Source organism: Bufo gargarizans, unplaced genomic scaffold (assembly GCF_014858855.1).
Source record: "Bufo gargarizans isolate SCDJY-AF-19 unplaced genomic scaffold, ASM1485885v1 original_scaffold_1468_pilon, whole genome shotgun sequence".
Lineage (NCBI taxonomy): Eukaryota > Metazoa > Chordata > Amphibia > Anura > Bufonidae > Bufo > Bufo gargarizans.
Window position 1 is genome coordinate 339502 of NW_025334372.1, and position 10731 is coordinate 350232.

General features: G+C 50.4%; 4 protein-coding genes across 4 annotated transcripts; 2 read left to right on the forward strand and 2 right to left on the reverse strand.

Moving 5' to 3' along the window:
* Positions 1-525: 525 nt before the first annotated feature.
* On the forward strand, positions 526-900 carry LOC122923324 (histone H2B 1.1-like). Its single transcript, XM_044274109.1, has one exon. The coding sequence runs from the start codon at positions 526-528 to the stop codon at positions 898-900; it is 375 nt and encodes a 124-aa protein (XP_044130044.1).
* Positions 901-1986: 1086 nt separating this feature from the next.
* On the reverse strand, positions 1987-3107 carry LOC122923328 (histone H4). The gene has a single exon (XM_044274112.1). It carries the CDS (start codon positions 2904-2906, stop codon positions 2595-2597), a length of 312 nt encoding a protein of 103 aa, XP_044130047.1. The 5' UTR covers positions 2907-3107; the 3' UTR covers positions 1987-2594.
* Positions 3108-8016: 4909 nt separating this feature from the next.
* LOC122923327 (histone H4) lies at positions 8017-9028 on the forward strand. Its single transcript, XM_044274111.1, has one exon. The coding sequence runs from the start codon at positions 8267-8269 to the stop codon at positions 8576-8578; it is 312 nt and encodes a 103-aa protein (XP_044130046.1). The 5' UTR covers positions 8017-8266; the 3' UTR covers positions 8579-9028.
* Positions 9029-9794: 766 nt separating this feature from the next.
* Positions 9795-10374, reverse strand: LOC122923329 (histone H2B 1.1-like). Its single transcript, XM_044274113.1, has one exon. It carries the CDS (start codon positions 10211-10213, stop codon positions 9833-9835), a length of 381 nt encoding a protein of 126 aa, XP_044130048.1. The 5' UTR covers positions 10214-10374; the 3' UTR covers positions 9795-9832.
* Between the last annotated feature and the right edge of the window lie 357 nt (positions 10375-10731).

The window sequence follows — 10731 nt, forward strand, 5'->3', positions numbered from 1 at the left end:
CAATAAGTTATTCCAGTAAGTCATCTATTTCCACAGATAAAGAAGGCAGTACCGGTATATATATGTGTATAGTGTCACTTGCCTGTGTTGCTATGTTTTTCGGACTCCTTCCTGATCTTCCTGGTGCTTGTGTTGTCGGGTGGTTATGATAGCTGTATCTTTAGGTTTCCACTTACGAACGCGCACGGTCCCGGCCGGTGACGCGTGCACGTGAGGGGAACCCAGGCTGGTGATCCACGAGGACGCTGCTTTCGTGCGACGTCACACTCAGGATTGATGCTCTCTAGGACCAGAATACTTCCAACGCGTTTCGAAATTGCTGAATTTCTTCATCAGAGAACCAGAAATCAGCGCCAATGAGCAGATCATCTGGAAATGACACTGGGGGCACGCCCCCTCTTCTCCACCAATAGGAAGCCGTCTCTCTCCAGCCCACCTTACCTGCGGCCGCAATAAAAGGAGCTGCGCGGGGCATCTCTTCATTACTGATCTCTGCTCTGCAGCAGTGACAACCGAGCTCCCAGAATGCCCGAGCCCGCCAAGTCCGCCCCAGCGCCCAAGAAGGGCTCCAAGAAAGCCGTCACCAAGGTCCAGAAGAAGGACGGCAAGAAGCGGAGGAAGAGCAGGAAGGAGAGCTATGCCATCTACGTCTACAAGGTGCTGAAGCAGGTCCACCCCGACACCTCCTCCAAGGCCATGGGCATCATGAACTCCTTCGTCAACGACATCTTCGAGCGCATCGCAGGGGAAGCCTCCCGCTTGGCTCACTACAACAAGCGCTCCACCATCACCTCCCGGGAGATCCAGACCGCCGTGCGCCTGCTGCTGCCCGGAGAGCTGGCCAAGCACGCCGTCTCCGAGGGCACCAAGGCCGTCACCAAGTACACCAGCGCCAAGTGAGCGCCCCCCGCTCTCCGGACCCAAAGGCTCTTCTCAGAGCCCCCACCCTGTCTCCAGCGGAGCTGCTCCCGCGTCTCCCCGTTCTCACAGTGGCTGCGGTTTCCTCACTGTCAGCTAGATGAGATGCGGTACCGCTAGTGGAAGTTACAATACAAGCTATCCTGCTCCATGCCCATTCACTACTCCCATCATCCTCCTCCATGCCCATTCACTGCTCCCATCATCCTCCTCCATGCCCATTCACTACTCCCATCATCCTCCTCCATGCCCATTCACTACTCCCATCATCCTCCTCCATGCCCATTCACTACTCCGATCATACTCCTCCATGCCCATGCACTACTCCCATCATCCTCCTCCATGCCCATTCACTACTCCCATCATCCTCCTCCATGCCCATTCACTGCTCCCATCATCCTTCTCCATGCCCATTTACTACTCCCATCATCCTCCTCCATGCCCATTCACTACTCCGATCATCCTCCTCCATGCCCATTCACTACTCCCATCATCCTCCTCCATGCCCATTCACTACTCCGATCATACTCCTCCATGCCCATTCACTACTCCCATCATCATCCTCCATGCCCATTCACTGCTCCCATCATCCTGCTCCATGCCCATTCACTACTCCCATCATCCTCCTCCATGCCCATTCACTACTCCGATCATACTCCTCCATGCCCATTCACTACTCCCATCATCCTCCTCCATGCCCATTCACTACTCCCATCATCATCCATGCCCATTCACTACTCCCATCATCCTCCTCCATGCCCATTCACTACTCCGATCATATTCCTCCATGCCCATGCACTACTCCCATCATCCTCCTCCATGCCCATTCACTACTCCCATCATCCTCCTCCATGCCCATTCACTGCTCCCATCATCCTCCTCCATGCCCATTCACTACTCCCATCATCCTCCTCCATGCCCATTCACTACTCCCATCATCCTCCTCCATTCCCATTCACTACTCCCATCATCCTCCTCCATGCCCATTCACTACTCCCATCAATCCTCCTCCATGCCCATTCACTGCTCCCATCATCCTCCTCCATGCCCATTCACTGCTCCCATCATCCTCCTCCATGCCCATTCACTACTCCCATCATCCTCCTCCATGCCCATTCACTACTCCCATCATCCTTCTCAGTGTGGCGCTCCCTGGGGACAGGCTGTGCGGCCGCTCAGGACAGGAGGACGAGGCTCCGCTCCTACGGGCACATAACGGCTGAGGGGTCCAGAGCTCTGCTCCTATTGGCTGGGAGAGCTCAGGATCTCGTCGCTCATTTGAATTTCCCGCCTATAGTTGAGCCGCTGATCTACAGGAGGAGCCGGTCATGTGACCCGTACCAGCGCCGCTCATTGGCGTCCCGGTCTCTGCAGCTCCGGGACGGATTAACCCCTCAGTCTCCGAGCACAGCTCGTCTTGTGGCTGCGGGGGCAGGAGCGGTGGAGAACACCCGGGGCTCGGGATTTACATTACTGGGGCTTTCTGTATTGTAGACCTCCGGCTGTACTGAGCACAGGGCGCCGCTGATCTCGGACAATTGTCCGGCCCTCCGTCCCCTGATGTGCGGGCGGTGTTAACCCCTCAGTGGCTGAGCGCAGAAGGAATTGTAGCTTCTCCCCGGGAAGATGTGGGCGGCTCTGAGAAGAGCCTTTGTGCTGTGAGGACGGAGGCAGCATTAACCCCCGAAGCCGTAGAGAGTGCGGCCCTGGCGCTTGAGCGCGTAGACCACGTCCATGGCGGTGACGGTCTTCCTCTTGGCGTGCTCGGTGTAGGTGACGGCGTCTCGGATGACGTTCTCCAGGAAGACTTTCAGCACCCCGCGGGTCTCCTCATAGATGAGGCCGGAGATGCGCTTGACGCCTCCCCTGCGAGCTAGACGGCGGATGGCAGGCTTGGTGATGCCCTGGATGTTATCACGGAGCACCTTCCTGTGCCGCTTGGCGCCGCCTTTCCCGAGCCCTTTCCCTCCTTTACCGCGACCAGACATCTTCTAGGTGTGAGCAGAAAGCAGTGACTGCTCAGCCCAGAGCCCTCCTTTATATGGAGCATGGGCGGACCTGGAGGAGAACTGCACGGAGAGGCTGGGGGCGGGGCTGTTCCTGAACTCCAGGCCCCGCCCTCCCGCTCTGATTGGCTGAGCTCAGAAGTGCTGGTGGTTTTCATTTTCCAGCCTGTAAATTACATTATATTAAAGATTAAAGCCTCTATAATATATTATCAACCTCAACATTATATTACAGCCTCCACATTATATTACATCCTTCATATTACCAGCCTCTGCATTACATTACAGCCTCAATATTACATTACCCGCCTCCTCATTATATTACTGCTCCCTATTACCGGCCTCTACATTACAGTCTCCATATTACATTACCAGCCTCCATATTTTCAGCCTCCACATTTCATCACAGCCTCCATATTATAAACCTCTACATTACATTTCAGCCTTCATACTACCATCCTCCACAGTACATTTCAGCTTCTATATTACATTTCAGCCTCCATTTTATATTATCAACCTCAGCATTATATTGCAGCCTTCATATTTTCAGCCTCTACATTACATTATAGCCTCCACATCATATTACAGCCTCTATATTACCAGCCTCCACATTAGATTACAGCCTCCATGCTACATTTCCAGCCTTCGTATTACCGGCCTCTACATTACAGTCTCCATGTTACATTACCGGCCTCCACATTATATTACAGACTTCATATTATCAGCCTCTATATTACATCACAGCCTAAACATTATGTTACAGCCTCCATATTTTCAGCCTCCATATTGCTAGCCTCTACATTACATTACAGTCTCTATACTACCAGCCTCCACATTACATCACAGCCTCCACATTATATTACAGCCTTCATATTACCAGCTTCTGCATTACATTACAGCCTCCAAATTATATTACAGCCTCCGTATTAATGGCCTCTACATTACAGTCTACACGTTACATTACCAGCCTCCATATTATATTACAGACTCCATATTACCGTTCTCCACATTGCATCACTGCTTCCACAATATATTACAGCCTTCATATTACCAGCCTCTGCATTACATTACAGCATCCAAACTATATAGCTGGGGAGGCTTCCAGACCACCACAGACCACAAGTTACCTCCACAAATTATTTTTTCCAGTCCAGATTTGATTAGTTTACCACCAGGGCCAGGCAGTCCGCCCCAGGCCCCCACTCCCAGCCACTAGCCAGAGGCCAGACAGACCAGTCAGACGAGACCAGTGACCACAGACCGCACTGCAAGAACAGAAGTTCAAGTTCCCGCCGCGCTAATCTGAATGCCGGCGGCGTCCCGGCGTGGGGCAGCAGCAGGCAGCGACAGGCACAGCGTCTGACGTCACCTGCCGCTGCGCAGCTACGTTCCTCTGCGCAGCGGCTCCAAAGCCTTTCAAAGGGGAATGCAGCCGGAATACCGTCCGCAGGTTAGGTTGTAGTAACACAGCAATGCGGCGGCCGAATCAGCGGAGCGGGGGGGGGGGTCGGGCAACGGGGCCAGGAACAATCAATTGTCCCCCTGCAGACACAAAAAAATAAAAGTATTAAATTGGAACTGGCCTGGCCCCCCCGGGGTCCGGGCCCCTTACTGGGGTATCGGCTGTACCCCCCTGATGGCGGCCCTGCCCTCCGGCATGCCACAGTCCAGGTGTTAGTCCCTTGAAACAACTTTTCCATCACTATTGTGGCCAGAAAGAGTCCCTGTGGGTTTTATAATTCGCCTGCCTATTGAAGTCAATGGCCGTTCGCGAATGGAAAATGTTATGTTCGCGACATCTCTACAGACAAGCGCAGCCGCCTGTCCGCAGCCAATGTGGCCAAGCTCACGGACATTAACATGACCCAGGCCTGGATCCCTCAGGACCAAGTCTGTCACCGCCTGCTGGGTCAGGTTCTGCTGGAGGTCCTGCTGCTGGAGCCGGGTGGTGTCTTCAGAGGGAGGCTGAAGAAAGCTGCTCATTATAGACGGAAGTTGTTGCATATGGAGCTGGTGATGCTTCTACCCCCCCCCCCCCAGTAAGACCTTAATGAGGACCGGCTGGTAATATGGAGGCTGTACTATAGTGTGAAGGCTGGTAATATAATGTAAAGGCTGTAATATCATGTGGAGGCTGTAATATAATGTGGACGCTGTAATATAATGTGGAGGCTGTAATGTAATGTGGAGGCTGGTAATATAATGTAAAGGCTGTAATATCATGTGGAGGCTGTAATATAATGTGGACGCTGTAATATAATGTGGACGCTGTAATGTAATGTGGAGGCTGTAAAATAATATGGAGGCTGTACTATAGTGTGAAGGATGAAATCTGTAGGCTGCAATATAATGTGGAGGCTGTAATGTAATGTGGAGGCTGTAATATAATATGGAGGCTGTGATGTAATGTGGAGACTGGTAATATGGAGGCTGTAATATAATGTGGAGGCTGTAATATAATATGGAGGCTGTAATGTAATGTGGAGACTGTAATATCATGTGGAGACTGGTAATATGGAGGCTGTAATATAATATGGAGGCTGTAATGTAATGTGGAGGCTGTAATATCATGTGGAGACTGGTAATATGGAGGCTGTAATGTAATGTGGAGCCTGGTAATATGGAGGCTGTAATATAATATGGAGGCTGTGATATAATGTGGAGTCTGTAATGTAATGTGGAGGCTATAATGTAATGTAGAGGCTGTAATATCATGTGGAGACTGGTAATTTGGAGGCTGTAATATAATGTGGAGGCTGTAATAATATGGAGGCTATAATGTAATGTGGAGGCTGTAATATCATGTGGAGACTGGTAATATGGAGGCTGTAATGTAATGTGGAGCCTGGTAATATGGAGGCTGTAATATAATGTGGAGTCTGTAATGTAATGTGGAGGCTATAATGTAATGTAGAGGCTGTAATATCATGTGGAGACTGGTAATTTGGAGGCTGTAATATAATGTGGAGGCTGTAATATAATATGGAGGCTGTAATGTAATGTGGAGGCTGTAATATCATGTGGAGACTGGTAATATGGAGGCTGTAATGTAATGTGGAGGCTGTAATATAATGTGGAGCCTGGTAATATAGAGGCTGTAATATAATGTGGAGTCTGTTATGTAATGTGGAGGCTATAATATAATGTGTAGGCTGTAATATAATGTGGAGGCAGTAATGTAATGTGGAGGCTATAATGTAATGTGGAGGCTTTAATATAATTTGGAGGCTGTACTATCATGTTGAGGCTGTAATATCATGTGGATGCTTTAATATAATGTGGAGGCTGGTAATGTGGAGGCTGTAATATAATATGGAGGCTGTATTGTAATATGGACGCTTGTAATGTAATATGGAGGCTGTAATGTAATGTGGACGCCGGTAATATGGAGGCTGTTATATAATGTGGAGTCTGTAATATGAAGGCTGTAATATCATGTAGAGGCTGTAATATAGTATGAAGGCTGTAATATGGAGACGATAATATAATGTGGAGTCTGGTAATATGGAGGCTGTGATATTATGTTGCGGCTGATAAAATGGAAGATGTAATAAAATGTGTAGGATGTAATGTAATATGGAGGCTATAATAAATTGTGGCGGCCGTTAATTGGAGGCTCTAATATAATATGGAGGCGGTTAATATGGAGCCTGTAATATAATGTGGAGGCCGGTAATATGGAGGCTGTTATATAATGTGGACGCTAGTAATGTAATATGGAGGCTGTAATATAATGTGTATGCTTTAATGTAGAGGCCCATAATATGGAGACTGTCATATAATGTGGAGGCCGGTAATTTAATATGGCGGCTGTAATGTAGAGGCCGGTAATATTGAGGCTGCCATATTATGTAGAGGCTGGTAATATCATACGGAGGCTGTAATGTAATGTGGAGGCTGGTAATATAGAGGCTGTAAAATAATGTGGAGGCTATACTGTAATGTAGAGGCTGATAATATGGAGGCTGTCATATAATGCAGAGGCTGAAAATATGGAGGCTGTAACATAATGTTTAGGCTGTGATGTAATGTAGAGGACGATAATATGGAGTCTGTTATATAATGTGGAGGCCGGTAATATGGAGGCTGTTATATGATGTGGATGCTGGTAATGTAATATGAAGGCTGTAATATAATGTAGAGGCCGGTAATATGGAGGCTGTAATAGAAACATAGATGTAAGGTGGAGGCTATAATGTAATGCAGAGGCTGGTAGTATGGAGGCTGCAATATAATGTTGAGGTTGATAATATAATATAGAGGCTTTAATATAATGCGGAGGATATAATGTAATTTACATGCTGGTAATATGGAGGCTGTTAATTAATGTGGAGGCTGTAACATAATGTTTAAGCTGTGATGTAATGTAGAGGCCGGTAATACAGAGGCTGTATTATAATGTGGAGGCCGGTAATATAATATGGAGGCTGTAATGTAATGCAGAGGATGGTAATATGAAGGCTGTAATATAATGTGGAGGCTGTTAGTATGGAGGCTGTAATGTAATGTAGAGGCTAGTGATATAATGTGGAGGCTGTGATGTAATCTGGAGGCTAAAAATATGGAGGCTGTAACATAATGTTTAGGCTGTGATGTAATGTAGATGACGGTATTATGGAGTCTGTAATATAATGTGGAGGCCAGTAATATAATATGGAGGCTGTAATGTAATGAAGAGGCCGATAATATGGAGGCTGTAAAATAATGTGGAGGCTGATAATATCATTTGGAGGCTGGTAGTATGGGGGCTGTAATGTAGAGGCTGGTAATATGGAGGCTGTAAATTAATGTGGAGGCTGAAAATATGGAGGCTGTAACATAATGTTTAAGCTGTGATGTAATGTGGAGGCCGTAAATGTAATATGGAGACTGAAATGTTGAGGCCGGTAATATGGAGGCTGTAATGTAGAGGCCGGTAATATGGAGGCTGTAATATAATGCGCAGGCCGATAATGTAATGTGGAGGCTGTAATATAATTTTGAGCCTGTAATGTAATGCAGAGGCTGGTAATATGAAGGCTGTAATATAATGTGGAGGCTGGTAGTATGGAGGATGTAATGTAGAGGCCGGTAATATGGAGGCTGTAATATAATGTGGAGGTTGATAATATAATATAGAGGCTTTAATATAATGTGGAGGATATAATGTAATTTATAGGCTGGAAAATGAAAACCACCAGCACTTCTGAGCTCAGCCAATCAGAGCGGGAGGGCGGGGCCTGGAGTTCAGGAACAGCCCCGCCCCCAGCCTCTCCGTGCAGTTCTCCTCCAGGTCCGCCCATGCTCCATATAAAGGAGGGCTCTGGGCTGAGCAGTCACTGCTTTCTGCTCACACCTAGAAGATGTCTGGTCGCGGTAAAGGAGGGAAAGGGCTCGGGAAAGGCGGCGCCAAGCGGCACAGGAAGGTGCTCCGTGATAACATCCAGGGCATCACCAAGCCTGCCATCCGCCGTCTAGCTCGCAGGGGAGGCGTCAAGCGCATCTCCGGCCTCATCTATGAGGAGACCCGCGGGGTGCTGAAAGTCTTCCTGGAGAACGTCATCCGGGACGCCGTCACCTACACCGAGCACGCCAAGAGGAAGACCGTCACCGCCATGGACGTGGTCTACGCGCTCAAGCGCCAGGGCCGCACTCTCTACGGCTTCGGGGGTTAATGCTGCCTCCGTCCTCACAGCACAAAGGCTCTTCTCAGAGCCGCCCACATCTTCCCGGGGAGAAGCTACAACTCCTTCTGCGCTCAGCCACTGAGGGGTTAACACCGCCCGCACATCAGGGGGCGGAGAGCCGGACAATTGGCCGAGATCAGCGGCGCCCTGTGCTCAGTACAGCCGGAGCTCTACAATACAGAAAGCCCCAGTAATGTAAATCCCGAGCCCCGGGTGTTCTCCACCGCTCCTGCCCCCGCAGCCACAAGACGAGCTGTGCTCGGAGACTGAGGGGTTAATCCGTCCCGGAGCTGCAGAGACAAAGACGCCAATGAGCGGCGCTGGTACGGGTCACATGACCGGCTCCTCCTGTAGATCAGCAGCTCAACTATAGGCGGGAAATTCAAATGAGCGACGAGATCCTGAGCTCTCCCAGCCAATAGGAGCAGAGCTCTGGACCCCTCAGCCGTTATGTGGCCGTAGGAGCGGAGCCTCGTCCTCCACTGAGCGGCCGTACAGCCTGTCCCCAGGGAGCGCCACACTGAGGAGGAGGAGGATGATGGGAGTAGTGAATGGGCATGGAGGAGGATGATGATGGGAGCAGTGAATGGGCATGGAGGAGGAGGATGGGAGCAGTGAATGGGCATGGAGGAGGAGGATGGGAGCAGTAAATGGGCATGGAGGAGGATGATGGGAGCAGTGAATGGGCATGGAGTAGGATGATGGGAGTAGTGAATGGGCATGGAGCAGGATGATGGGAGTAGTGATTGGGCATGGAGCAGGATGATGGGAGTAGTGAATGGGCATGGAGGAGGATGAGGGGAGTAGTGATTGGGCATGGAGCAGGATGATGGGAGTAGTGATTGGGCATGGAGCAGGATGATGGGAGTAGTGAATGGGCATGGAGCAGGATGATGGGAGCAGTGATTGGGCATGGAGCAGGATGATGGGAGTAGTGAATGGGCATGGAGGAGGATGAGGGGAGTAGTGATTGGGCATGGAGCAGGATGATGGGAGTAGTGAATGGGCATGGAGGAGGATGATGGGAGTAGTGAATGGGCATGGAGGAGGATGATGGGAGTAGTGAATGGGCATGGAGCAGGATAGCTTGTATTGTAACTTCCACTAGCGGTACCGCATCTCATCTAGCTGACAGTGAGGAAACCGCAGCCACTGTGAGAACGGGGAGACGCGGGAGCAGCTCCGCTGGAGACAGGGTGGGGGCTCTGAGAAGAGCCTTTGGGTCCGGAGAGCGGGGGGCGCTCACTTGGCGCTGGTGTACTTGGTGACGGCCTTGGTGCCCTCGGAGACGGCGTGCTTGGCCAGCTCTCCGGGCAGCAGCAGGCGCACGGCGGTCTGGATCTCCCGGGAGGTGATGGTGGAGCGCTTGTTGTAGTGAGCCAGGCGGGAGGCTTCCCCTGCGATGCGCTCGAAGATGTCGTTGACGAAGGAGTTCATGATGCCCATGGCCTTGGAGGAGATGCCGGTGTCGGGGTGCACCTGCTTCAGCACCTTGTAGACGTAGATGGCATAGCTCTCCTTCCTGCTCTTCCTCCGCTTCTTGCCGTCCTTCTTCTGGACCTTGGTGACGGCTTTCTTGGAGCCCTTCTTGGGCGCTGGGGTGGACTTGGCGGGCTCGGGCATGCTGGGAGCTCGGTTGTCACTGCTGCAGAGCGGAGATCAGTAATGAAGAGAAGCCCCGCGCAGCTCCTTTTATTGCGGCCGCAGGTAAGGTGGGCTGGAGAGAGACGGCTTCCTATTGGTGGAGAAGAGGGGGCGTGCCCCCAGTGTCATTTCCAGATGATCTGCTCATTGGCGCTGATTTCTGGTTCCCCGATGAAGAAATTCAGTAATTTCGAAACGCGTTGGAAGTATTCTGGTCCTAGAGAGCATCAATCCAGAGTGTGACGTCGCACGAAAGCAGCGTCCTCGTGGATCACCAGCCTGGGTTCCCCTCACGTGCACGCGTCACCGGCCGGGACCGTGCGCGTTCGTAAGTGGAAACCTAAAGATACAGCTATCATAACCACCCGACAACACAAGCACCAGGAAGATCAGGAAGGAGTCCGAATAACATAGCAACACAGGCAAGTGACACTATACACATATATATACCGGTACTGCCTTCTTTATCTGTGGAAATAGATGACTTACTGGAATAA

Excerpts from the sequence above, each read along its gene's own strand:
- LOC122923324 (XM_044274109.1), top strand. The coding sequence starts at position 526 with ATGCCCGAGCCCGCCAAGTCCGCCCCAGCGCCCAAGAAGGGCTCCAAG.
- LOC122923328 (XM_044274112.1), bottom strand. The coding sequence starts at position 2,906 with ATGTCTGGTCGCGGTAAAGGAGGGAAAGGGCTCGGGAAAGGCGGCGCC.
- LOC122923327 (XM_044274111.1), top strand. The coding sequence starts at position 8,267 with ATGTCTGGTCGCGGTAAAGGAGGGAAAGGGCTCGGGAAAGGCGGCGCC.
- LOC122923329 (XM_044274113.1), bottom strand. The coding sequence starts at position 10,213 with ATGCCCGAGCCCGCCAAGTCCACCCCAGCGCCCAAGAAGGGCTCCAAG.